Raw genomic sequence first — 27,067 nt, 5'->3', positions numbered from 1 at the left:
CGTGGAAACTGCAGCAGACTTTATATACACACAGAGAATATGAAACAATACCTCCTCCCACCCCACTGTCCTGCTGGTAATAGCTTATCTAAAGTGATCAGCAGGTGGGCCATTTCCAGCACAAATCCAACCTGGATCTATGCAGGAAATAGCCCGACTTGATTATGTAAAGAGTTGTCACTTTGGATGGGCTAGCACCAGCAGGAGAGTGAATTTGTGTGGGGGGGTGGAGGGTGAGAAAACCTGGATTTGTGCTGGAAATGGCCCACCTGCTGATCACTTTAGATAAGCTATTACCAGCAGGACAGTGGGGTGGGAGGAGGTATTGTTTCATATTCTCTGTGTGTATATAAAGTCTGCTGCAGTTTCCACGGTACACATCTGATGAAGTGAGCTGTGGCTCACGAAAGCTCATGCTCAAATAAATTGGTTAGTCTCTAAGGTGCCACAAGTACTCCTTTTCTTTTTGCATCTACCTTTAAACTATTCCTATTTTGGATTTGGGATGATTAAATTTGTGTTGCCTTCAGCTCTTCCCCCCCACCACCCCAGTTTCAGTTGTTTGGTGGTGCCCCGATGGTTTTCTATTGATAGTTTGGGATGGAGCAAGGCTGGTTACTTGAGCACTGTTACCTTGCCAGCTGACTAGTGAAAAGTGACGACTCCCTCTTGGGTGGATGGGCCAATTCCGGGACCCGTTACCTCTCAGTGATTGATTTTCCATTCCAAGTCCATAAAATAGATTTTCAGTATAAATGCTTTGTTCTGTACATATGACTCATACATTGATCTCTCAGTTATTATGAGTCTTGACCAGTTAAGACTTTCTGTAGACACCTCATATGATCATCCTCCAAGAGATGTGTTTGGTGTGATGGGTTTGTCATGTCTCAGGTGAGAGCTGCTGGCAAAGACGAAGTGACCCTTTGCCAAGGGATCTCTGTCTCACTGTCTGACTCCCGTAGGCCAGGAGAGGACAACTTTCTGCCAATGGCCTTCAGGATGGGTGCTGAGTTCACTGCAGTGCCCGTCGTCCCCTCTCCATTTCCCTTCCCGGTGTGCTGTCTGGGACGCTGCCTCACTTCCAACTTCCCAGGTGTGATGCAGCAGGGAGCAGGGTGGATTGACTGGGGAATGTCGTCTAGTTCTGCTGGGACTGTGTGCATGGGGGATGGGAGAGCAGGGGATGACTCCACTTGAGTGAGGATACCTGAGCCTGTAACCTGAGCTGGGAGGGGGTTGGACCCAGGTGACACCTTTGCCCGGGAAACTGGACAAAGGCTGGAGGAGGAGCTGGGGGAAGGAGGAGTGAGACTGCGGGAGGGGGCTTTCAGTTTTGGGGCTGGCTGGTAAGATGCAGGGAACCCCAAGTCTGGGGTCCAAGCTCCTTGCCCCCCACCCCGAGGGACCTGACTGAGGTGTCCTGGTTGTACTTACAAGCCCTGCTTGGAACTGTGTTCCTGTCATCTAATAAACCTGTGTTACTGGCCGGCTGAGAGTCACGGTGAATCGCAGGAAGCGAGGATGGAGGGCCCTGACTCCCACACACTCCATGACAACTGCTGGCAGTGGTGGTATCTACTGCACCCCGTGGACAGCGCTTCCGGAAGTAAGTGACTGAGGAGCAGTAAAATGAAGGGGGATGGACAAGGACCAGGTGTGCTGAAGGCTCAGAGAGGAGTGGTTTCGGCGGGGCGGTTAACCCTTGGGAGTGTGTGACCAGCTAGAAGGACTTTTGCAGTAACAGGGTCCCCCTGGGGTTGCAGCAAGCAGTCCCCAGGGCGGAGGAGTTTGCAGCTCGACCCCAGCAAAGAGGTGGTGACCTCGAGAAGGGCTGGCACCCTAGGGGTTCTCCCTGGAAACTGTGGGGAGTGGCGAGCACACAAGCCTGTGAGTGGCCAGCAAGGAGATGTATAGCAAGCGCCTTAAGAGCGACCTGGTGGAGCTGTGCAAGCAGAGGGGGCTGTGCATTGGGAGGCTCACCAAAGAACAGCTGATTGCCCAGCTGGAGGCAGGAGATCACTCGAATGAACTGATCCCTGTCTCGGAGGGAAGCAGCTTGGCAGATGCAGCGCAGGCACCCGTGTCTGTCCCAGCGGAGAGTGAACAGGAGGTTACTGAGGGCTTCCTGAGACCCCTCCTACCTATGCCTAGGGGAAGGGCCAGGAGCAGCCCAGCGAATACTGAAGGCACTGTGACCCCTGCAGCCAGCAGGGGATCCTCCCGGCAGCGCTCCCCATTGCTGGACCTGAGGCGGCTGCAATGGGAGAAGGAGCTAAAACTGAGAGTTGGAGCTCAGGCAGCAGGAAGAGCGGGAAAGGCAGCGTCAGCATGAGCTGGAGGAGAAGGAGAAGAGGCGACAGCATGAGCTGGAGTTGGCCAGGTTGAGGAGCAGCGAGCCCCTATCTGCGGTGAGTGATGGGGGACCCAGGGTGCCACGGAGCTTTGATAAGTGCCTTCTGGCCCAGCATAAGGAGGGGGAGGACATGGATGACTTACTTCCTGGATGCCTTTGAGATGGCCTGTGAGCTGCACCAGGTTGATCCTGGCAGCTGGTGGTCCCTCAGAAGTTGCGCCACAAGTTACTGTACCTGGCCCATGACATCCCTCTCTCAGGGCACCAGGGAATCCGGCGCACCCGGCAGAGGTTGCTACAGAACTTTTACTGGCCTGGGGTCTTTACTACTGTCCAGCAATGTTGCCGATCTGTGACCCCTGCCAGAGGGTGGGGAAGGCCCTGGACAAGGGGAAAGCGGCTTGGAGACCCTTGCCAATCAGAGAGGAGCCTTTCCAGAAGGTGGCCATGGACATAGTGGGACCTCTCAGCAAGACAACCCGGTCAGGGAAGAAATACATTCTGATGGTGGTAGATTTCGCCACCCGCTACCCCGAGGCAGTGCCCTTAGCTTCCATTGAAGCAGACACCGTGGCCGATGCGCTCCTGACCATTTTCAGCCGAGTGGGGTTCCCCAAGGAAGTCTTGACAGACCAAGGCTCCAACTTCATGTCGGCCCTGCTCCGGTGCTTGTGGGAGAAATGTGGAGTCCGGCACAACTGGGCCTCCGCGTACCATTGGGGAAGGCCACTCCCAATGGAGAGTCAGTGGTGGAGTATGTCCTGACCTTCCGAGAGAGACTTGCTGAGTTCATGGGCCTGGCCAGAATCTGGCCAGAGCCCAGAAGAAGCAGAAGGCCTGGTATGATCGCACGGCCTGGGCCCGCACCTACGCCACCGGGGATCAGGTGATGGTTCTCATCCCCGTGAGGAAAAACAAACTACAGGCTGCCTGAGAAGGTCCCTTCAAGGTTGTCAAGCTGCTCAATGAGGTAAACTATGTGGTGGAGCTGTCAAACCGGGCACATCAATGCCGGGTGTACCGTGTAAATATTATGAAGCCATATTATGACAAGGGGAATGGGGTGTTGGCCATGTGTGGACATTGGGAGGAGCAGGGATATGACCCTTTAGTAGATTTATTCCCTGGAACAAAAGCTGGTTTTCCCCCCTGGAAACAATTTCCCTCTCTGATCGGCTAACCCCTGCCCAGCAAGCTGAGATCAGAGGGGTCCTGCATCTGTACCGACAGCTGTTTTCCAACCAGCCTGGACACACTAATCTGACTGTCCACCGGGTGCGGACAGGATTGCATTCCCCTATAAGATGCTCCCCCTTCCGCGTCACAGGGAAAACTGCTCAGAGCTTGGAAAGAGAGGTCAGGGACATGCTGGCTTTGGGGGTGATCCAGCCCTTGGGCCCCACCGGTGGTGCTGGTCCCCAAAAGGGACGGGTCGATCCGGTTCTGTGTGGACTATCGGAAGCTCAATGCCATCACTATATCTGATGCCTACCCCATGCCCGGGTCTGACGAGCTCCTAGACAAACTGGGAGGAGCTCGGTACCTTACCACCATAGACCTTACAAAGGGCTATTGGCAAGTGCCGCTGGAGGCAGATGCCAGGCTGAAATCGGCCTTTATCACCCCTCTGGGGCTCTGAGTTCCTGACCCTGCCTTTCGGCCTCAAGGGAGCGCCGGCCACCTTCCAGCGTCTGGTGGATCAGCTACTGAGGGGGATGGAGAGTTTTGCCGGGGCGTATATTGACAATATCTGTGTCTTTAGTCAGACCTGAGAGGACCATGTGTCCCAGGTTAGACAAGTACTGGACTGACTCCAGAAGGCGGAGCTAACAGTAAAAGCTGAGAAGTGCAAGATGGGGATGGCAGAAGTATCTTACCTGGGCCATTGGGTGGGGAGCGGCTGCCTAAAGCCGGAACCAGCCAAAGTGGAGGTGATCAGAGACTGGCCCACTCCCCAAACCAAAAAGCAGGTCCAAGCCTTTATTGGGATGGCGGGGTACTAGTGAAGATTTGTGCCCCACTTTAGCACCACAGCCGCCCCCATTTCAGTTTTGGGGCTGGCTGGTAAGACGCAGGGAACCCCAAGTCTGGGGTCAAAGCTCCTTTGCCCCCTTCCCCCCCCAGGGACCTGGCTGAGGGGTCCTGGTTGTACTTACAAGCCCTGCTTGGAGCTGTGTTCCTGTCATCTAATAAACCTTCTGTAGCCAGGCCCAGGGAATGGCCCCCTATCAGCCCCATCCCTGATGTGGTGGGGAGACCCACTGGCAGCATTGCCTTTGAGGGTGCTGCTCCCTCCTGCTCCCACTCCCTCCCCTCCCCCTTTACTGCCACCACAGTGCCTGTCACCTTCACTTCCTGAGCGGTGACCCCCCAGAATGTGTTTTGTTATCCCTTTCTCTCCCCCTCCCCCAGGGTCCGTTGTGCATCGTCTGTCACTCACCTCTGTCTCAGGAGATAAGGCAGGTCATTGGGTGCGGGTGATGCTCTTCTGGAGAGCCGTCATCACTGACCCTCCTCGAAGGTTGCCGGGATGCTGATGTGCACTGGAGGAGAACTGGGGCTTGACTGAGTCCATACTGAATTTGGCCCACACGGGTGTCACTGTAAAGGCTGCTCTGCGTTGCTGCAAATTGCCCTTGGTGGCGTTGCACCCATAAGTCCCTGTAACGCTGTCTTCAGTGACCCGAGAGCATGAGCACCAGCCTCAGGCAGACTGGTAAGAAGCAGGGCACAAACCCCAACTTGATTGTGAGGTCGATTTGTAGATTTCACCAGCCAAGTATCCGGTGTAAAGGCTTCAGGCACTGTAACAGCATTAACATGGAATCACAGACAGTCCCCTTGGGTCATCCCGTAGATCTCACCACGCAGCTGAGCTCACCCTTGTGACAGATGGTCCCTTTAACGTTATGAGTGTAATATAGTATCTCATTGAAAGGTGACAGGGCCAGAAAGAGTTAATTAGCTCACAGACTAACATGACCTGTGGCCGAACTTTAGAGACTGGTTAGGAAGATCTGTAAATGAATACAGCTTTGAAATGCAGCCTGCATTGTTAGAGATAGAAGGGTAGATGTTTGTTCAGGTCTTGTGATGTCAGCAAACAAGTCTTGTCTATTGCTATAGCTTTGAGTCAAAGATCAAAAAAGGAGTATTAACATTTAGGAAAATACTTGAGTGATGGTCTATATATCGCTTTGAAGGTTGTGGTAACCTGTATCTGAACTGTTTAATGGATAAATGACCCTTTGCTATTTGCCATGATGTTTGTAAGAGAGCACATTAATTCTACTGTTTTCTCAGGCCAAAAGGCTGCAGGAAATGTATAAAAACCTTGGGACACGATCCTTCTTCATCTCAGATCTGCTTTGGGTTTCAAGAGGGGGAAACCTTAAGCCATAAGGATTGAGATCCCCAGTCATTGACTGGAGTCACCCTGAATATGGACATCGGACTAGAACCGATGGACTGTTTCTAAAAGGACGTTTGGCAACTACAAGCTCATCTTTGCTATGTATCTGGACCTCAAGAAGTTGAGCTCAAGTCTGTATGTATGTTGATCTTTTAACAAACACTCTCTCTTTTCTTTTTTAAGAAATTTTAGTTTAGTTAACAAGAATTGACTATAAGCATGTATTTTGGGTAAGACCTAAGTTATCATTGGACCTGGATATGGGGCTGATCCTTTGGGGTTGGAAGAACCTTTTCTTTGATATGATGAAATAAGATTTTCAGTAATCATCATCATATGTTTGACACGTGTGTCTGGATGGAGGCCTGAGGCTGGATACTTTAAGGGAACTATGTTGTTTGAACTTCTGAGTAACCAGGGAGGTACTATGGAAGCTGTCATGTGCTGGCTTGGTCTATCTAAGTATTGGAATATCCACCAGCTTTTGAGGTTTGTCTGCCCCGTTCTTTTTGCTGTTCACCCTAATTGCGGGACCTCAGCTGGCTCCCACGGGCAGCATCATCACACCCTTACGCCAGGGGTTCTCAACCTCCTTCTTTCTGAGGCCCCCCCAACATGGTATAACAACTCCCCAGCCGATGTGGGCCACAGTAACTGGTTTTCCACATACAAAACCAAGGGCTGGCGTTAGGGGGTAGCAAGCAGGACAACTGCCTGGGGCCCCATGCCACAGGGGGCCCCATAAAGCTACATTGCTTAGGCTTTGGCTTCAGCCCCGGGTGGAGGGGCTCAGGGCCCTGGACTTCAGCCCCATGCGCTGGGATTTCAGCTTTCTGCCCTGGGCATCGGCGAGTCTAATGCTGGCCTTGCTTGGCAGCCCCCCTGAAACTTGCTCACTGCCCCACAGCGGGCCCCAGACCCATGGTTGAGAACCACTGTCTTACGCCATGAATCACAGCAGTGTTCAGGTTACTGCCGGTCCCAAAGGACCAGTCACTTCCTTAGGTCAACTGAATCTTAGACCTCACAACAAAGACAACGCTTGTAGCCAGTCCTGTAATAACCTGTATTAAGATTTATTTAAAAGGAAATGAGAGTTGTTTACAAAGTTAAAGCAGGTTAAAGCAGATGCAGACGTGTTACAGTCTTAAATTTCAAAAGGTAATAGAAGCTTGTCTAATAAGCAAGCTCTACATACTCCTTAGGACTAACCCAGGCTAAGGAGCTGGGGATCTCTTGCTTATGCCTAGAAACTTTGCCCCTCAGAGTCCAAGCAGCATACACATCAGTTCCTTCTGTAGGAGTTTTTTTATCGCCTTCCTGCCATGTGCGCTGAGCTTCTGGGAACTCAGCTAATGGGAAGTCAAGAGCACAACAACAGTCTTTTGTCATCTTTAATATCCCATAATAGTCTGGTGTTGATGGACCTTTCTTGCCAGGCGGGGTGTAATGCATTCTGTTGCCAATCAGCAGTTCACATAGGTAAAGTCTCTCTCCTGTCTGGTGATTTACAGAGCCACAGAGGCTCACAATGCAGCTAGTCAGATATTAACCCAGGGAGCAACTCACAAGTCTAAACACATTCTTATAATTCTCATCCCTGTTTTAACAGTAGTAACACAGGTGAGCCAGATTGATTCCAGCTCTGCGTTTGTCCATGTTCAGTTAAGACTTAGATCTTTCAAAAGCCCCCAACACCTCATTTGCTGGTATCCCAGGCAGGATGGGCAGGGTTGGTGTCTCTAGCCTCTGTTTGCCAGAAGCTGGGAATGGGTGACGGGGGATGGATCACTTGATGATTCCCTGTTCTGTTCATTCCCTCTGAAGCACCTGGCATTGGGCACTGAGCTAGATGGACCATTGGTCTGACTCAGTGGGCTGTTCTTATGCTCACAGTCAGGAGGATCTACTCCTTTGGACTCACTGGGGAGCCACAGAAAGAAACAAGGTGTGCTGAGGCAAGGAGGCCAAGTCTCAGAGTCCCCGATGTCACTTTTGCCAAAAGCTAAAACTAGGCCCATCCCATGAAAGGGGGCACTCCTAGGAGAGACTGTATAAAGGCTGGAGCATCAAATAACTTTGTAAACCCGAGAGAGCTGCCCTGGGGACAATGACAGGAAGAATCTCCCAAAGTGACTCCTTTGAGTCTGCTGTTCTCTGGCCTTTGGTTCCTAGAATCATAGAAGTGGAAGGGAGCTTGAGAGGTCATCTAGTCCAGTGCCCTGCACTCAAGGCAGGACTAAGTATTCTCTAGACGATCCCTGATGGGTGTTTGTCCAGACTGCTCTTAAAAATCCCCAATGATAGAGATTTCACAACCTCCCTAGGCCATTTATTTCGGTGCTTAACCACTCTGACAGTTAGGAAGTTTTTCCTAATGTCCAACCTAAACTGCCCTTTCTGCAATTTAAGCCCATTGCTTCTTGTCCTATCTGCAGAAGTTAAGAACAATTTTTCTCCTTCCTCCTTCTAACAAGCTTTTATGTACTTCAAAACTGTGATAATGCCCCTTCTCAATCTTGTCTTCTACAGACTAAAAAATCCCCAATTTTTTCAATCTGCCCCCATAGGTCATGTTTTCTAGACGGTTAATCATTTTTCTTGCTCTTCTCCGCACTTTCTCCAATTTCTCTGCATCTTTCCTGAAATGTGGCACCCAGAACTGGACAGAGTACTCCAGTTGAGGCATAATCAATGCAGAGTAGAGAGGAAGGATTACTTCACGTGTCTTGCTTACAATACTCCTGCTAATACATTCCAGAATGTTGTTTGCTTTTTTTTGGAACAGTGTTACACTGTTGACTCATATTTAGCTTTTGATCCACTATGATCCTCAGATTCCTTTCCTCAGTACTCTTTCCTAGGCAGTCATTTCCCATTTTGAAAGTGTGCAACTGATTGTTCCTTCCTAAGTGGAATACTTTGCATTTGTCCTTATTGCATTTCATCCTATTGACTTCAGACCATATCTCCGGTTTGTCCAGATCAATTTGAATTTTAATCCTATCCTCCAAAACACTTGCAACCCCTCCCACCTTGGTAATGCTCACAAACTTGATAAGTGTAACAGAGACTCTGTTACTGCAAGGATTTCACCATGTCTCAGAGGGTTACACCCTTGTGGGAGGGGGCTAGTCTTGTACTGGAATAAGGTCACTCTGTGCTTCACAGTGTGGCAGAACCTAGAATGTCCATTAGCAGGGACAAATCCTGGGGGGAATTGTCTTGTGGAATGGACAAAAGCCCCACCTGAATTATCTCACGTTGCCCTTCTCGCCCTGGCAGGCTACAGAATAACATCCAGGTTTCACTCCAGATCATCCCGTCCTCCCAGGGGGAAGGAAATGGCTGCAGTGGAGCTGGCTCAGATAAGGGATTATCAGGGAGCTGGTGGTGGGTTCTGCTTGGAGGGAGAGGAGCAGTAAATGCATAGGAGGGTGGGAGCTGCTAGAGGTGATGGGAGGCAGGAAATATCTAGGGTGGAGAAAGGGAGGGCACAGGATGTGACAAACTTGCTGAGACTTGTGTAATCTAGGGTGTGATGGGTCGTCACCTCCGGGGTGCAGTCTTGGTGGCTTCTGGGAACCGCTGTGCCCTTTAACACTCAAGCCGGGCTGGCCCTTCTCACAGATAGAAGACATCAGCCAATTTCCCAGCTCCCCAGCCTTGCACACCTGCTGTAGTATAAATCCAGAATTATACCATCTTATCGTGCACAGGGATCTGTGTAATGTAAGCTCATTAATATAGTTCGCCTTGGCCTCAATATGGGAAAGGTATGCACAACAAGCTTGTGCTAACCAAGCTGAGATTTTCCCCAGACACTTCACTCAAAATACGCTGATTAAGATAAAGCATAAAAGAAGTGTATTAACTACAGAAAGATAGATAGGTTTTAAGTGATTATATGTTATAGCAAACAGATCAAAGCAGATTACTTAGAAAATAACCAAAAACTTAAACGTAGCCTAAGATAGATGATGGATAGAATTTGAATGAGCAGTTTCTCACCCTGACTGATGATACAAGCAGTCCATCAAGTTTCCATACACAAGCTAGAAATCCCTTGACCCTGGAACCAGCACTTCTCCCAGTTCAGTCTTTGTTCCTCAGGTGTTTCCCAGAGTTCTCTTGTGTGGGGAATGAGGCCAAGAGATGATGTCACACCCCACCTTATGTTGCTTTTCCATAAGATGGAAACCCTTTTTTCCCAAACTTTGTTCCTAGTCCAGTGTGTGGAAAACTACTGGGACCAAAATGCAGTTCAATGTCATGTGGTCCGTAAAGTCAGATACAAACATGATCCATGCACCCAAATAGGATAATCACATTCAGCAAATTATAACTTTTCCAAAGACACCGCACGTGACCCCCCATCTTGCACAAAATGCATCATCATGAGGTCCTAATCATTTTATAATCGCACCACTGTGCTGAATGCGGGTGTAGTGTCAGGCAGGGCCTAATTTCAAGGCAGAGGAGTTGGGAATGGAACATCCCTTCTTTATGGAACAGGAAATAATCCCCCAGCCAGGGCTGGGAAAACTTCCCAGACTCCCAGTGCTGGAGCCTGAATCTACTGAGACTTCATTAGTTACCACCACCCCCAATCTTTGTGGCAGCTGCAAACTTTATCAGTGATGATTTTATCTTCTCTTGCAGGTCATGAATAAGAATGTTAAATAGCACAGAGCCAAGAACCAATCCTTGTGGGAACCCCCTAGAAAGAAATCCACTCGACCATGGTTCCCCATTTACAATCACAGTTTTTAATGGATGCTGTGTTTATTTTGTATCTTTCTAGTTTTCTAGTCAAAATATTGTGCTGAACCAAGTCATATGCCTTACACAAGGGAGTACGTTACAGCAATACTATTAGTTGCAACCAAACTTTTGATCTCATCCAATAAGGAAATTCAGTTAGTTTGATAGGATCTATTGTGTCTAAACCTTTGTTCATGAGTACTAATTATATTACTCTCCTTTAATTCTTTATTAATGAAATCCAGTATTGGCTGCTCCATTCTCTTGCCCAGTATCGATGTCAGACTCTTGGATACAAGTTATCTGGACTCGCTGATTTAAACTTGTCTAACTTTAACGGCCTTGTGAGTTATTGATGGAATGGAAAGAGTGTCATCATCAAGATCTTATGATATGAGTACATCATCTGTTTTTCTCCAAATCCAGGAGAGAAACATTTATTGAACACTTTTACCTCTTCTGCATTATTTTTGATAATTCTGCCATTTCCCTCTAGTAATTTACCACTACCACTGTTGGGATTAATTTTGTACTTAATATACATGTAAAACTACCTTCTTATTTTCATTGCTTGGTCATTGATTTCGGATAGCTTTCCTTACCAATTTTCTACAATTCTGATCTTCTAACTTATATTCTTTACTCTTGACTTCCCCTTTCTTCCATATATTTTATTTGGAGAGTGTTGGGATTCCTACCAGGGAGCCACCAGTGGGGCCCAGAGATAGCCCCATCTCCTATATCAAGCTCTGGCTAGTAGGTAAGTGATAGATGTGAAGACCCTGCCTCCGTCTGTCAGTTGGGAGGCACAAATGTCTGTCTTTCTACTCTCTGATGCCTCCTGGCTGCTCTAAGCAAGATGGGGGTGGAACTCCGTTAACATGTGCCCTACAAAGACCTTGTGAGCTTTCCAAGTTCAGGATTGTTCCCTGCAGATGTGGAATCATTAGGCAGATGTCACTCATGGCTTCTCACCTATCCTGACTGACAACTGGCAGCAGGTCCCTTCCCAGTCTTGCTTTCCCCTTAGAATTCTGGGGAGATGTGGACCCAGAACTGATCACATCTTTTCTCTCCTCTGAGGAATGGTTTGGGGAAAATCAGCTCCTGATAGGTTTGATCTCTTCTGCATGCATTTTGGCTTGTTCATCCTTTTTTCCATTCCTCTCTCTGAGATTTCCTTTCATTCCAGTGCAGGGAGTGACCTATCTCTAAATTCTCTCTGTCCCCCATCAGGTGACAAGATGGTGAGTGAGAATGAGGAGGAGACACCCCAGCAGGAATATGCTGAGGAAGTAGAACCACATGGAACGTTATCAGGAAGATCCAAAGGGAATGGTTCCAGGAGTTGTGCACTCCCAGAAAAAGCAAAAGCCTGTGAGACTCAGCAGAGGCCAGAGGAAAACTTGAGTAGCCACTCAGACCTTATTACACATGAGAGAATCAACTTGGAAGAGACACGCTACACATGCCATGAGTGTGGGAAAAGCTTCAGTGGGACCTCTGACCTTCTCAAACATCAGAAACTCCACAGTGGAGAGAGACCATTCGTGTGCTCTGAGTGCGGGAAAAGCTTCAATAGGAGCTCCAGCCTCATCAGCCATCAGCAAATCCACACAGGAGAGATGCCCTACACATGCTCTGAGTGTGGGAAAAGCTTCAGTCACAGCTCTTCCCTCATCACACATCAGAGAATCCACACAGGAGATATGCCCTACACATGCTCTGAGTGCGGGAAACGCTTCTATCGGAGCTCAACCCTTATCCGACATCAGCGAATCCACACAGGAGAGAGACCCTACACATGCTCTGAGTGCGGGAAACGCTTCAATGATAGCTCATCCCTTAGCACACATCAAAGAATCCACACGGGTGAGAAACCTTATGCATGCTCTGAATGCGGGAAAAGCTTCAATCAGAGCTCACACCTTATCATACATCGTAGAATCCACACAGGAGAGAAACCCTACACCTGCTCTGAGTGCGGGAAACGCTTCAGTGATAGCTCATCCCTTAGCACACATCAGAGAATCCACACGGGTGAGAAACCTTATGTATGCTCTGAGTGCGGGAAAAGCTTCAATCAGAGGTCTGCCCTGACCACACATCAGAGAATCCACACAGGAGAGACGCCCTACACCTGCTCTGAGTGTGGGAAAAGCTTCAATGGGACCTCTGACCTTCTCACACATCAGAAACTCCACAGTGGACAGAGACCATTCATGTGCTCTAAGTGCGGGAAGAGCTTCAATAGGAGCTCTTCCCTTGTCACTCATTGGAGAATCCACACGGGTGAGAAACCTTATGGATGCTCTGAGTGTGGGAAACGCTTCAATGCGAGCTCACATGTAATCAGACATCGGAGAATCCACACAAGGCAGAAACCTTACGGATGCTCTGAGTGTGGGAAATGCTTCAGTCGGAGCTCCAGCCTCATCACACATCAGCGAATCCACACAGGGGAGATGCCCTACACATGCTCTGAGTGCGGGAAAAGCTTCAATCTTAGCTCAACCCTTAGCACACATCAGAGAGTCCATATGGGGGCGGAACCTTATGGGTGCTCTGAGTGTGGGAAAAGCTTCAATCACAGCTCTACTCTGAGGACACATAGGAGAATCCACACAGGAGAGAAACCCTACACCTGCTCTGAGTGCGGGAAAAGCTGCAGTCAGAGCTCAAACCTTATCACACATCAGAAAATCCATATGAGAGAGAATTGTAATAAATGCCTTGACTAGGGCTGGCTAAAGATTTTTTTTTTTAATCACATTTGCTAATTCCCACATAGTGATCTTTGCACCATCTTCACCATGGTTTCTCAGTTTCACCAGATGAGTTGCCTGCTTCTGCCTTTTCAGCTCACCCTTCTTTGGGGTCGGTCCTGTGATCTTTTCTGTCAGCTCCTTTCCTTCTGAATCATAGGTGTGTGTGTTCCTCCAGCCAGGAATGTTCATCATCTCCAGGTGGGAGAGAGAGGTTTGATCCCCACAAGCTACACTGAGGCAACAAAGTACCCGTGCCTTACATCCACTAGGGCTGTACATGGCATTGGCTGCTCAAGTGAGTGATCTTGGTGTGAAAAGACAATTATAGTGGTAGAGCAGAGGCAGCCCAGGTGCAGTGTTTGGCATTAACTTTCCCCTTGACCTGACCTAAACTCCATCACTTTTCCTAGTCTAAACAAACCCTGAGCATCACGGTTATACTGTTCCCCCATTTCAAAGCAATTGTTAGACATCAAGTTCCCCCTTGGGGAACAAATTGTTTCATTCCCAGTTGCTCTGATATTACTTCAGGTTGTGCTGGAGAGCAGATATCTTTACTACCATTTTCCTCACTTAAAATATATTGGACTATAACAAAGGGCAGGGAAAAGGAAAAATGTCATTTCGTGCTCTGTAACAACAGAAGAACATAGGTTAAGGTGGAGGGATTCCCTTATTCCCCATCACCATCCCAATCCTCCTGCTGTTGAATTGGTTAGGTCAATATTTTGTCTAAAGGGCTGGGAAGAGGATTCCTTAGTAAATGACTTGTAACTAAGCAAAATACCCATGCATTTGGCTCCCAAAGCAGTTCTGTCCAGGCTCTGAAGGAGGTCGCTCCTGAAGATATCTCCTTCCTAATCAGGTGCATGTTGCCTATTATTTGGGAAATGCAATCCCTATCTAGGTAGGGATGGGAAAAATGGAAGTGACATTTCTGTTCAGCTCACCCCTGGGAGATCCTGTAAACGTGTAGAAAATGAAATCCATGTTGAATGTGATAGAGCTGCAGAAAGACACCTATTGTTAATAGATACCTGACATTTGGTGTCTTACAGGGATTCTAAGCAGCACCTGAATTTAGTCCCTAATTTAAATCTGTGCCACCAGATTAAAGAAATAAAAGGGCATATTTGGGAGAGTTATACCTCACTATCGCTACTGATATGTTGTATGCTAGGTGAAGAATTCTACTCCAGGGAAGTGTAAAATTACTCCAAGGAGGGTCAAAGATATGACAAGAACTCAGGTAGAAATTGCACGTACTAGTGATTGATTTTCACCCCAGAGATGGAAGCTATGGTGACCTGTGGCCCAGGTAAACTATTTTTAGAACGCTGCTCCCTAGTTAAGTGGCACTGATTGTTGGATCATATTAAAGAAGTTCTGTATTAAAATCACAAATGAGTTTGATTCCCCATAGTTTAAATTCCAGGGTATTACTAATTAAGAGGTCTCTTAGTTTTTGGTACTGTTTCTCTCCCTCTATGTGCGAAACTTGCAAGCTGCTAATTGTGTTAGTACATTCTAAGACAGAGTCTGTTCTCAAAGCAATTCACAGAGAGAGAGAGACTCAAAGCAATACTCTAACAACAGAAACAGCACCCAGAGACTCCCCGCCCTTTTGTTGTATTAACAATTGTGATTAAAATAGAGATAGAGGATGTATGTGGTGGATGCTTGGTGTGGATAATAACTGAATGATCAGGGAGGTGCCAGCCTAAGAATCCAGTGTCCATCGGCTGAAGAAGGCGTCAAGAGGAAATAACCAGAGGACCCCCGGAGGGCAGACTGGAATCCACCCAACAGCCTCAAGAATGGGAGAACCAAAGAACAAGATAACATCTTGGAGCCGTCAGGAATGTGCTATCTGCTGATTGATTCAGCAACAGCATGATGAAGCAATTCTCATAGACTGCCATAGGAAGAAATTCCTATAAAAATAGACTCTAAAAAGTGAGAACTTTGGGGTCTGATTCTGCAAACCAACTTCCAGGAGCATCAGATGAGCATCTGACAAGGCCCTGCTCCCTCCTCATGTCCAGGCCACCTGGCCAGTGGCTTGGCATGAGCAACTCTAAGGCTGGTAACTATGATAACAACCTTGCAGAACCTGTGTGTGTGTCAGAGGAACAGCCGTGTTCGTCTGTATTCGCAAAAAGAAAAGGAGTACTTGTGGCACCTTAGAGACTAACCAATTTATTTGAGCATGAGCTTTCGTGAGCTACAGCTCACTTCATCAGATGTATGTACATCTGATGAAGTGAGCTGTAGCTCACGAAAGCTCATGCTCAAATAAATTGGTTAGTCTCTAAGGTGCCACAAGTACTCCTTTTCTTTTTGTGTGTGTGTGTGTGTGTGTATGAATGAATGTGTGAATAAATATGAGATTGAATGGAATGTTATAACTAGAACTAACTGCTTTCTATGATTCTTTCTGTATTCACAATAAATGTGGTATTTTGCCTTTTTCCCTTCAATAAGATCCTGCTGGTTTTTATTTTATTGGTACAACATGATCACACTCCTAAAGGATGCCATGATTAAACTGGGCACAACTGTCTTTTACCGTTTGGATCCAAAGTTTCATGAAGCTTAGAGAGACTCTTAGAATCCTAGAAGATTAGGGTTGGAAGAGACCTCAAGAGGTCATCTAGTCTAACCCCCTGCTTAAAGCAGGCCCAACACCAACTAAATCATCCCAGCCAGGGCTTTGTCAAGCTGGGCCTTAAAAACCTCTCAGGATGGAGATTTTACCACCTCCCTAGGGAACCCATTCCAGTGCTTCACCACCCTCCTAGTGAAATAGTGTTTGCTAATATCCAACCTAAACCTCCCCCACGGCAACTTGAGACCATTGGTCCTCAGTGGTGGCATATGACAGAACAAGAACATCCAAGCACCGTCCTCTCTGGAACACCCTTTCAGGTAGTTGAAGGCTGCTATCAGATCCCCCCTCACTCTTCTGCAGACTAAATAAACCCAGTTCCCTCAGCCACTCCTCGTAAGTCAGGTGCCCCAGCCCCCTGATCATTTTTGTTGCCCTCTGCTGGATTCTCTCCAATTTGTCCACATCCTTTCTGTAGTGGGGGACCCAAAACTGGACGCAGTACTCTCGATGTGGCTTCACCAGTGCCGAATAGATGGGAACAATCAATTCCCTTGGTCTGCTGGCAATGCTCCTACTAATGCAGCCCAATATGCCATTAGTCTTCTTGGAAACAAGGGCACACTGCTGACTCTATACAGTGCTATAAAATCCCTTCTGGCCAGAGGCAAAACCCTTTCACTTGTAAAGGGTTAAGAAGCTAAGATAACCTCGCTGGCACCTGACCACAACGACCAATGAGGAGACAAGATACTTTCAAATCTGGAGGGGGGGAACAAAGGGTTTGTCTGTCTGTGTGATGCTTTTGCTGGGCACATATCAGGAATGCAGCCTCATAACTCCTTAAATTAGTAAATAATCTAGATAGAAATGTGTTAGATTTCCTTTTGTTTAATGGCTGGTAAAATAAGCTGTGGTGGATGGAATGTATATTCCTGTTTTTAAAGTAACAGCTGTGTTAGTCTGTATTCGCAAAAAGAAAAGGAGTACTTGTGGCACCTTAGAGACTAACCAATTTACTTGAGCATAAGCTTTCGTGAGCTACACCACAGTATGCATCCGATGAAGTGAGCTGTAGCTCACGAAAGCTTATGCTCAAATAAATTGGTTAGTCTCTGAGGTGCCACAAGTACTCCTTTACTTATTCCTGTTTTTGTATCTTTTTGTAACTTAAGGTTTTACCTAGAGTGATTTTCTATTGTGACAAAGTTCCAGCTCTACCTTGGTGGGTCTTGTGCTTATTGACGGATTTGCTTGCCTTGGAGCTTCACGGCAGGCCTCAGCTTGGCCGTTTTTCTGAATTCACAGTCCAGGTCGACTCCTCCTGTGTCTGACCAGGAGTTGGGAGGATTTGGGGGGAACCCGGGCCTGCCCTCTACTCCGTGTTCCAGCCCAGGGCCCTGTGGAATGCAGCTGTCTAGAGTGCCTCCTGGAACAGCTGTGCGACAGCTACAAATCCCTGGGCTACTTCCCCATGGCCTCCTCCCTACACCTTCTTTATCCTCACCATAGGACCTTCCTCCTGGTGTCTGATGATGCTTGTACACCTCAGTCCTCCAACAGTCCACGTTCTCACTCTCAGCTCCTAGTGCCTCTTGCTCCCAGCTCCCCACACGCACACCACAAACTGAAGTGAGCGCCTTTTTAAAACCCAGGTGCCCTGAGTAGCTTGCCTTAATTGATTCTAGCAGCTTCTTGATTGGCGGCAGGTGTTCTAATCATCCTGTCTTAATTATCTCCAGAAGGTTCCTGATTGTTCTGGAACCTTCCTTGTTACCTTACCCAGGGAAAAGGGACCTACTTAGCCTGGGGCTAATATATCTGCCTTCTATTAGAGCTGGCCGAGCGAGCGCTGGTTGAGAAGCTGCCTGCCCGCGCACCCCATCCCTTCCATCCGCGCTCGGAGCCGCCCAGCACACGGTAACCATGTGTGATCAAAAGGCTGTGATCAAGAATGCGGATATGTCTGAAGAGATGCAGCAAGATTCAGTGGAGTGTGCCACTTAGGCCCTGGAGAAATAGAACATCGAGAAGGATATTGCAGCTCATATAAAGAAGGAGTTTGACAAGAACTACAACCCCACTTGGCACTGCGTTGTGGGAAGGAACTTTGGCAGCTATGTGACTCACGAGTCTAAGCACTTCATCTATTTTCAAGTTGCTATTCTCCTCTTCAAATCTGGTTAGAGCACAGTCTGTGCTATCCAAACTTGCATCGGGTTCCAGGACTGCACACTAATTCTAAATAGAGACTGAAATCTTAAGCCTTCCCCAGGGAACACACCTTGCTCTTCAAGCCTTTTGTTGTGGTGGTAATGGACTGTACCAGTTTGTTTACATTGTGGCTATAAAAAATAACAAAACAAAAAAAATTACTCTCCTATAGGAATCTGGCCCGACCCTGTAACACTATGTTTTGAATCGGATTACCCTGTAAGGTTTTTACTATCCTGATTTTACAGAGGTGATTCTTTTACCTTTTCTTTAATTAAAATTCTTCTTTTAAGAACCTGATTGATTTTTCATTGTTCTTAAGATCCAAGGGTTTGGGTCTGTGTTCACCTGTACAAATTGGTGAGGACTTTTATCAAGCCTTCCCCAGGAAAGGGGGTGCAGGGCTTGGGGGGATATTTTGGGGGAAGATGTCTCCAAGTGGGCTCTTTCCCTATTCTTTGCTTAACGCGCTTGGTGGTGGCAGCATAGGGTTCAAGGACAAGGCAAAGTTTGTACCTTGGGGAAGTTTTTAACCTAAGCTGGTAAGAATAAGCTTAGGGGGTCTTTCATGCAGGTCCCCACATGTGTACCCTAGAGTTCAGAGTGGGGAAGGAACCTTAACAGTGATGGATATGTGATGGTAGCTTTTCTGGATTGCTTTTTGGTTTGGTTTCATTTTTTTCATTTAAGTTTTGTTTTGTTTTTCCAACCAGTTCTTTTTATAGGTGTTGAGGCTCTTTTCCTTTTGAGCACAGCTGTTTAACCCTCAGGCCTGGCTTTGGAAACCTACTCAGAACTGGCCTTGTGTTTCTTTCATTGTTGATATCTTTGGGGTTCACATCCACAGTACATACGGTTCAGAGCAACAGATATTTTGAGAAACCTGCTGGGTGAAGCAGGCCTTTTACAAATTGACATTGGCCCAAAGTCTGCCTCAATTCAGCTGGATTGAGACAGGTCTGTATCAAAGCAGTGGTTCACACCTGATTTGCCCAGTAACCTCGGGGGAAGGGCTGGTAAGATAGGATAAGTAGGAATTGACCACAATAATGTTAAAGGTAAGGGTGACAGACCTTCACCTTGCAGGTCAACAAGCCTGTTCTGTTCATTCCCTCTGACACACCTGGCACTAGTCATTCTCAGACAGCACACTGGTCTAGATGGACCATTGGTCTGACCCAGTATGACCAGTCTTGCATTCTTATGTAAGCCATCTATGGCCTTGTATACACTGGCAAGTTTCTGCACAGGAAAGCAGCTTTCTGTGTTGTAACTTCTAAGGTGTACACACCGCCAAGCATGACGTCATGATGCACTCCACAGCCGAAAAACAAGAGTTGAAGGAGTGGCTGAACAGCAAGAAAAGGGACCGAAAGGAGAACGGGGTGCGCCAGAATGAAGCCATGGAGCAGCTCTTAATCTTTATGGAGTGCCAAGCGGACACTCTCCAAGTGCTACTAGCACTGAAAACAGCAGCTCTGCTCCTGTCCTCCCCTGCAGCCACTGTGGCAAAACTCTTTCCCATGTACAACCCACCCCTCCGCCCCGACAATGGCAACACACTCTTATCAACCTCCTGGCTACAATCTGTACCCGCTGCATTCCACTCCTTCCCCATGACAGTCCAGCCCTGCGGGCTCCCAGTACCCAGTGCACTCAACACCCGTCCCTCTGCAGTTTATTCCTGCTGAAGTACAGTGCCCACTTCACTGTACTTCAAAGGATAAGGTTGCATATGATACCTGGACATACACAAATCTTTAACGGTCCCAGGACCCCACTTCCTCATGGGACCCTCCCTTCCCCCACTCCTCACAGTCCTGATTTTTGTTGTTGGTTGTTTGTCTCTCTCCTCCGGTTGTTGTTTTTTAATAAAAGAATAGTTGTGCTTTGAAAGCAACCTTTATTCCATTAATTAAAAGGAAACAGAGCCCTGCAAAGCAACGCGCAATTTTCTTAAGCCTTCATAGTGCATCGTCTGCACCAATCACAGTCACCTCCTAGCATTGCACTCCCATGCATAGCAACAAATGTTAGTGGCTTTCAGCTTCAAATTGCTGCCTCAAGCCATCCCTGATCCTTTTGGGCCCACGTTGTGCCCCTCTAATAGCCCTGGTCTCTGGCTGTTCAAATTCAGCCTCCAGGCACTGAGCCTCAGCGGTCCAGCCCTGAGTGAAGCTTACACCCTTCCCTTCACAAATATTATGGTGCGTACAGCATGTGGCTATAAGCATAGGAATATTGTCATCGGCCAGGTCCTGCCTCCCGTATAGGCAGTGCCAGAGGGCCTTTAAACAGCCGAAAGCACACTCACCAGTCATTCTGCACTTGCTCAGCCTGTTGAACAATTCCTTGCTGTTGTCAAGGTACCCCATGTATGGCTTCATAAGCCAGAGCATTAAGGGGTAGGTGGGGTTTCTCAGGATCACAACGGCCATTTCGACTTCCCCTACAGTGATCTTCTGATACCGGAAGAAAGTCCCTTCTTGCAGCTTCCTGAACAGGCCAGTGTTCCAAAAGATGCATGCACCTTTCTGGACCAGCCTTACTTAATGTCTGGAGGATCCTTAATGATCTGGAGGATGGTGTGGACTGCACCCTCAGCAAGTTTGCAGATGACACTAAACTGGGAGGAGTGGTAGATACGCTGGAGGGCAGGGATAGGATACAGAGGGCCCTAGACAAATTAGAGGATTGGGCCAAAAGAAATCTGATGAGGTTCAACAAGGACAAGTGCAGAGTCCTGCACTTAGGACGCAAGAATCCAATCCACCGCTACAGACTAGGGACCGAATGGCTCGGCAGCAGTGCGGCAGAAAAGGACCTAGGGGTGACAGTGGACGAGAAGCTGGATATGAGTCAACAGTGTGCCCTTGTTGCCAAGAAGGCCAATGGCATTTTGGGATGTATAAGTAGGGGCATTGCCAGCAGATCGAGGGACGTGATCATTCCTCTCTATTCAACATTGGTGAGGCCTCATCTGGAGTACTGGATCCAGTTTTGGGCCCCACACTACAAGAAGGATGTGGAAAAATTGGAAAGAGTCCAGCGAAGGGCAACAAAAAGGATTAGGGGACTGGAACACATGAGTTATGAGGAGAGGCTGAGGGAACTGGGATTGTTTAGTCTGTGGAAGAGAAGAATGAGGGGGGATTTGATAGCTGCTTTCAACTACCTGAAAGGGGGTTCCTAAGAGGATGGCTCTAGACTGTTCTCAGTGGTAGCAGATGACAGAACGAGGAGTAATGGTCTCAAGTTGCCATGGGGGAGGTTTAGGTTGAATATTAGGAAAAACTTTTTCAATAGGAGGGTGGTAAAACACTGAAATGCGTTACCTAGGGAGGTGGTGGAATCTCATTCCTTAGAAGTTTTTAAGGCCCAGCTTGAGAAAGCCCTGGCTGGGATGATTTAGTTGGGGTTGGTCCTGCTTTGAGCAGGGGGTTGGACTAGATGACCTCCAGAGGTCCCTTCCAACCCTGAAAATCTATGATTCTATGAAATGCCCACAGTGATCCACAAGCACCTGGAGAACCATAGAGAAATACCCCTTCCTAACAGTGTACTCAGTGGCTAGGTGGTCTGGTGCCAGAATTGGAATATGCATGCCATCTATCGCCCCTCCGCAGTTAGGGAAGCCCATTTGTGCAAAGCCATCCACAATGTCACTCATGTTGCCCAGGGTCAGTGTCTTTCGGAGCATGATGCAATTAGTGGCCCTGCACACTTCCAGTAACACGTGTCCAGTGGTCGACTTTCCCACGCCAAACTGGTTAGCAACTGCTAGCAGTCTGGAGTAGCCAGCTTCCAGAGTACAACTGCCATGTTCTTCTCCAATGACAGGGCAGCTCTCGTTCTCTTGTCCTTGTGCTCCAGAGCTGGGGTGAGCTCATCACACAGTCCCATGAAGGTGGCTTTCCTCATCCAAAAGCTCTGCAGCCACTGCTCATCATGCCACGTGTGCATGACGATGTGATCCCACCACTAAGTGCTTGTTTACCGAGCCCAAAAGAAGCGTTCCACTGTGGTCAGCACCTCTGTGAATGCCGCAAGCAATCTCATGTGTAGCTATTTGAGTGGAGAGATCAATGTCGAACTCCTCTTGCCTTTGTAGTTTAAGGAATAACACCACTGCCACTCATGAGGTGTTAGTGAGAGTGAGCATCATCTTGGTCAACAGTGCGGGATCCATTCCTGCAGCCTGAAAGAGGCAGGGTGTGCAGTACACAAACCGTTGAAAGATGGTACCAAATGCAGATGGAAGCACAGGGATTACTGTGATGCGAAGCAATGCATCATGGGGCATTGGGACAGGACCCAGGATGCCCCGCTACCCCCTCTGCCTTCCCACAACTCTTAGCGGCAGAAAAGGAAGCGATGCTCAGTGCAATAGCTGCCCAGAGTGCACCGCTCTGAACACCTCTGCAAGTGCCACAAGTGTGAACACGCTATTGCACAGGTAGCTGACAGTGTGAACACACAATAGCAGTTACACTTCAGCGCTCTCTGAGGCGAGAGGGCGAGTTGAAGTATTAGCTACACAATAGTGAAATCTAAGTAGAAAACTGTAATTAGCTTTGAGGTTGTAGGCAAAATATAAGCAATAGTTTAGTTTTGGTATTGAAATATTCAGCTGGCTAAATCTGGGTTGCATTGCCTGGGTAAAAATCTCTGATTGGGGTTTTGGCATCACTAAGTATGCACCTGCCTTCTTGGGTTGCTCTTTTAGGATTTATAAGGGTTGATTTTCTGCTGTATTAATCTGATGGTTTGATTAAATTGATGGCTTGATTCCAATGCAATATCCTCGTTAACTCTCTGATTTACTGATTTGACCTGAACTTTATCACTGTATTGTTTAACCCTTAGCTGAGTGGTGTCCATAGTCATTTAGCCTTAGTGATGGGTGCTCTTGGATTTATTTGTTCATGTTAATAAAGCATGTAAGCGGGATATTGAGTCATTTCTTTCAATAAGCAACAGGGCTTAGGAGCAATCTACTCAGGGGTGATGCAGCAGAAAAGAGCTGGGCACTGCTTTCCCCACTTATTTCTCCTTATCCCCTTTGGGTCTCCCTCCCCCTGCCCTCTGGCAGGGAGACTTGGTCACTTCCCTGCTCCCAGGGGCGCTCACTCTCCCGTAGCTGGATCGGCCCCTGTGAGTGCTAATAGGAGCGAGAGCCTGGTTGTGGGACAGTCCCTGCAGCGGCTCTGGGACACACAGAGGCAGGAGGAGGAGCAGAGATGGGGCTACTTCCCACGTCAGAAAGTCCCTGGCCTGGTGAGTGCAGCAGCTGCAGCCTGGGTTGGGCTTGAAGGAGCCAGGAAGGGGCCCGGGGAGTGGGGGGCTGGTAGGAAGGAGGGCAGGAAAAGAGTCGTGGGGCAGATCCCGGAGGCGGGGCTCTGTACGGTACGAGACACTACCGGTGCTGCTGGCTCCAGTGTGAGCTGGGAGCCCGGGCTGAGCTCCAGGCTGCTCCTGCGGCCCCAGTGGGGCTGGTCCAGGGACAGGCTTTCACTGAAGCACTTTCTGTGCCCATCTGGGGTGGGGACTTTCTCCAGCTGGACCCAGTCCCAGGCTCTGCCGCCCCCGGCCAGGAGCTGCAGGCACCAGGGGCCAGAGAGACCCCAGGGCCAGCACTGGGCGGGCAGGACAGAGACTCCGCACAAAGGCTCCGGGAGCAGCAGGTCTCGCAGCCCCTTTGGATCTGCTCCCGGGCGGGGAACGTGCCTGGGCGGGGCCTGGACAGTGATGGAGCCACTGCCCGCACGTGGCCTCAGGTGTCGTGTGAGAAACTGCCCCCTGTAGGAATTTGGTACTGAGGGTGCACTGAGCAGCCTCACATGAACTGAGCATGCTCAGTAACATCTGCTGAAGCCACTTCCCTTCACCCTGCCCTGACTTGGAATCAGATTCTGCGGACTGCTATATACAGGGGTTAAAAAGGGGCAAGGGGGGAAATCAGAGGAGGGGGGTGGCCAGGATCTGAGGAGGGGGTGAAAATTGACTTGTAAGGTGGGTCAAGCAACTGGGAGGGGCAAAATCCGGCATGGGGCGGGGAGGAGCTGCCAGACGGTGACAGAGGGCAAAACCCCAGCACAGAGAGGGGCAGAGGGGTAACAGTTACCTTGGTGGACTGAGACCCCAGTGTTTGCAAAAATGGGGGGGGGGCAGAGGGGCTTTTTTATTTCCCCTCCCACAGGCAGCATCTCTCAGGGTGGGCTGGGTTCTTAAAGGCACAGGCATCCCAATGCCCAGTCACTACAGCGCCTCTCTGTCCGATGTTACCTACTGAGATGCCGTAGGAGACTTGATTCCGTGAAATACTTTACAGAAACACAGAACCCCTTGTCAGCGTGTCCGACTGCGTAAAGTCTCGTAGCAGTTCACAAAATTTGACTTCTCTGCTCCCGGGATTCCATGAAATACTCTTATCACTTCATCATTTAGCTTTGTTATTGTGCAGATGCATGTCATTCTGCTATTTTATTTATAGTTTACCAACAAGTCCTCTTTGAAAATATGCAGCAGTAAGGACTTGCTATTTCTAGCAATGGCATCTGCATTTCTAGCATTGCACTTGCGATGGTTTTTACTGAGATTTCTAATTTGGTATTTTTAATTCTAACTTTTTCTTCTTTTTAGAGCAGAAGTTTATTCTGCTGGATCATCTGACTTCCAGCCTGACTGAGTTTCTCGGCTGGTCTCAAAACCTTTTTTTAATTCAATCCACCAACGGTGATTGCCTTTTGAATCCAGCCCTTAGTGTTTTTCCGCTGGCCATTGCTTGTGTGTAGAACTGGATTCACACGTATCCCATAAAGGCAGTATATCTCTCACGTCACATCCGTCTCCAAGGCAAAAATCTATTTTCACTTTTGCTGAACATTAGAACGGCTGCAGTGGGTCAGACGAATACTCCGTCTAGTACAGGACCATGTCCTCAGGCCGGGGCCAGCAGCAGGTGCTTCTGAGGGAATGAACACAACAAGCAATCACTGCGTGAACCGTCCTGGCAGTCGAGAGGTTTAGGGACACCCGGAGCATGGGGGTGCATCCCTGATTCTATCGGCTCATAGCTGATGCATCTATCCTGAGGAGCTGATCTAATTCTTTGTTGAACCCCTTTATAGTTTTGGCCTTCAAAACATAACACACATCTACAACCCCAAGAGGGCTTGCAAACCATAACAATTCTAAACACCTGAGTTATACACCCTGAAGTCAAGAAACTGTAATTAATACAGGATATTTTGTTCTTATGTGTCTCTTTGATCCTGAGTTTTTAGGGTGCCACAAAAGCTGGAGCTAAACACCTGAATGAAACTTGGTCTCCCCTCATCCTTTTCCTGTTACCTCTCCCAAACCTTTCATAGACCGAAGGCCATATCTACACTACAAGCCTATGTTAACTCAAGTTATGTCAGCATAGACTTGCTACGGTGACTTGTGCTATTGTAATAAATAAAATAGAACTGTAATGATGATAAATTACACCAGCATACAAGTATATTGAAGGCGAACCCTCAGGATATTAAGAATTTAAATTATCCTTCCCATGTCCCACTAAAATGAATCCAACCCACGGGTCACTTGGGCAGAAGTATCAATGTCAGGATGCTCCATTGTGAGCACAGTAAATGAAGAAGCAAAATAAATGATGTTTAAACAACCTTACTCTATTTTTTACACTCCTGTATTAAGAGGCAGTTGATACAGATGTACACCAGGCAGGGTCGTTTGAAGCAGAAGGCTTTATGCTTCCACCCCCCACCACTGCCAAGTTTTAGGAAATTAGGACAAGTCATCAAATAAGAACAACCGTAGGGATCAGTAACGGCTACCTGTAGCCAGGCAGCAATTTTTTACAGTAGCCGTTTTTTTACAATCCCTTACATATGAGTAACTGCTTCGGGTAGCAAATTCCTACAGGTAGCAGTTTCTCACACTACACCACCACAGCTCTGCTCCCCTGCCCTTCGTGGGCTCCTGCCCTCTCCTTAGCTCAGCCCCACTCTGGCCCAGGTAATTCCAGCTCACAGTAGGATGGGACCGCCTGGCCTGGCGACCCCTGTCAGTCAGGCTAACTTGGAGCTTTGGCCTCTCCCCATTGCCCCTGGGGACTGTCAGTCTCAGGGTCCTGATTTCCCATTGACCCTTCCCCTTTCTTTTGGTACTGGGAATTAACCAACCAAAAAACCCCAGTAAATTTTAGTAAGGGGCCAACAATCCCCTTACACAAGCTGTTACCCAGGGTTCTTTCAACCCAAATCTCTTGGTAACTTTTACTCTGTCCGAGGTGGTATCAGGGAATAAATCAGGGGATACACGGCCATCCGACCGATAGATGGCTAGCACAACCAGGACAACACAAGAGTGCTTTCACTTAACGCTAAACTTTACTTAGTCTCAAGCACTTACATTTCCGCAACAGGTTCGTAAAACACCCCAACCCTGAATAATTACTGAAGCCGAGTGTGGCTCTCGAGTGGCCCAGCAGCAGCCCGTCTGCTGGTGGGGAACACAAGATGCATCCAGAGGGAGATAGAGATCAGCCCTCAAACTTTTCCCCCCCCCTTATTTATATATTAGTAATACAATTATAAGCAAGCAGTTTCAGCGGTCAAGCAAGAGGTTTCCTTATGATTATTGATTAACCAGGCGTGTTTTTCCCCCCATAGTTTTCAGCCTTGAGGCCCCTAAAATGCATGTATCAGCAACTTGAACACAATTCTTATCAGGAAGGATGTGGGGTCAAGCTGCCCTTTCTTTGGCACCCAAAACCTCCTCCCCTCCTGCCTTGGTTAAGCTGAGGCTGCTGCATGGCCAATTTATGGCCTGCTGACTTTGCTGCTTTTAGCATTAAGCAGTAGTGGTTTCAGGCACTTTACTGGTTTGCCAAAATCTCCCCATATAGTTCCCCTCCTTAAAGGTCACCTGTCACACCT

The 27,067-nt window shown here is 48.1% G+C and overlaps 3 protein-coding genes across 3 annotated transcripts in view; all 3 read left to right on the top strand.

Annotated features, from left to right (window-relative positions):
- Positions 1–13,274, top strand: part of LOC142068373 (uncharacterized) — a 46,314-nt gene extending 33,040 nt beyond the window's left edge. Inside the window, 2 exon segments of the mRNA XM_075124036.1 lie at positions 11,981–13,198; positions 13,201–13,274. Of these exon segments, the coding sequence (XP_074980137.1) occupies positions 11,981–13,198; positions 13,201–13,257 (1,275 nt within the window). The 3' untranslated portion in view covers positions 13,258–13,274.
- The window catches only part of LOC125628643 (uncharacterized), a 96,597-nt gene that overhangs the window by 6,818 nt on the left and 62,712 nt on the right, over positions 1–27,067 (top strand). The window lies entirely within an intron of this gene.
- On the top strand, positions 15,606–18,417 carry LOC142070331 (dynein light chain 1, cytoplasmic-like). Its single transcript, XM_075124034.1, is given in 1 exon segment — positions 15,606–18,417. A coding segment is annotated over 1 exon segment (261 nt). The 5' UTR covers positions 15,606–17,834; the 3' UTR covers positions 18,096–18,417.

Source organism: Caretta caretta, chromosome 28, assembly GCF_965140235.1.
Source record: "Caretta caretta isolate rCarCar2 chromosome 28, rCarCar1.hap1, whole genome shotgun sequence".
In the NCBI taxonomy this organism is placed as follows: Eukaryota; Metazoa; Chordata; order Testudines; family Cheloniidae; genus Caretta; species Caretta caretta.
This window is presented reverse-complemented; position numbering and strand designations above follow the sequence as displayed.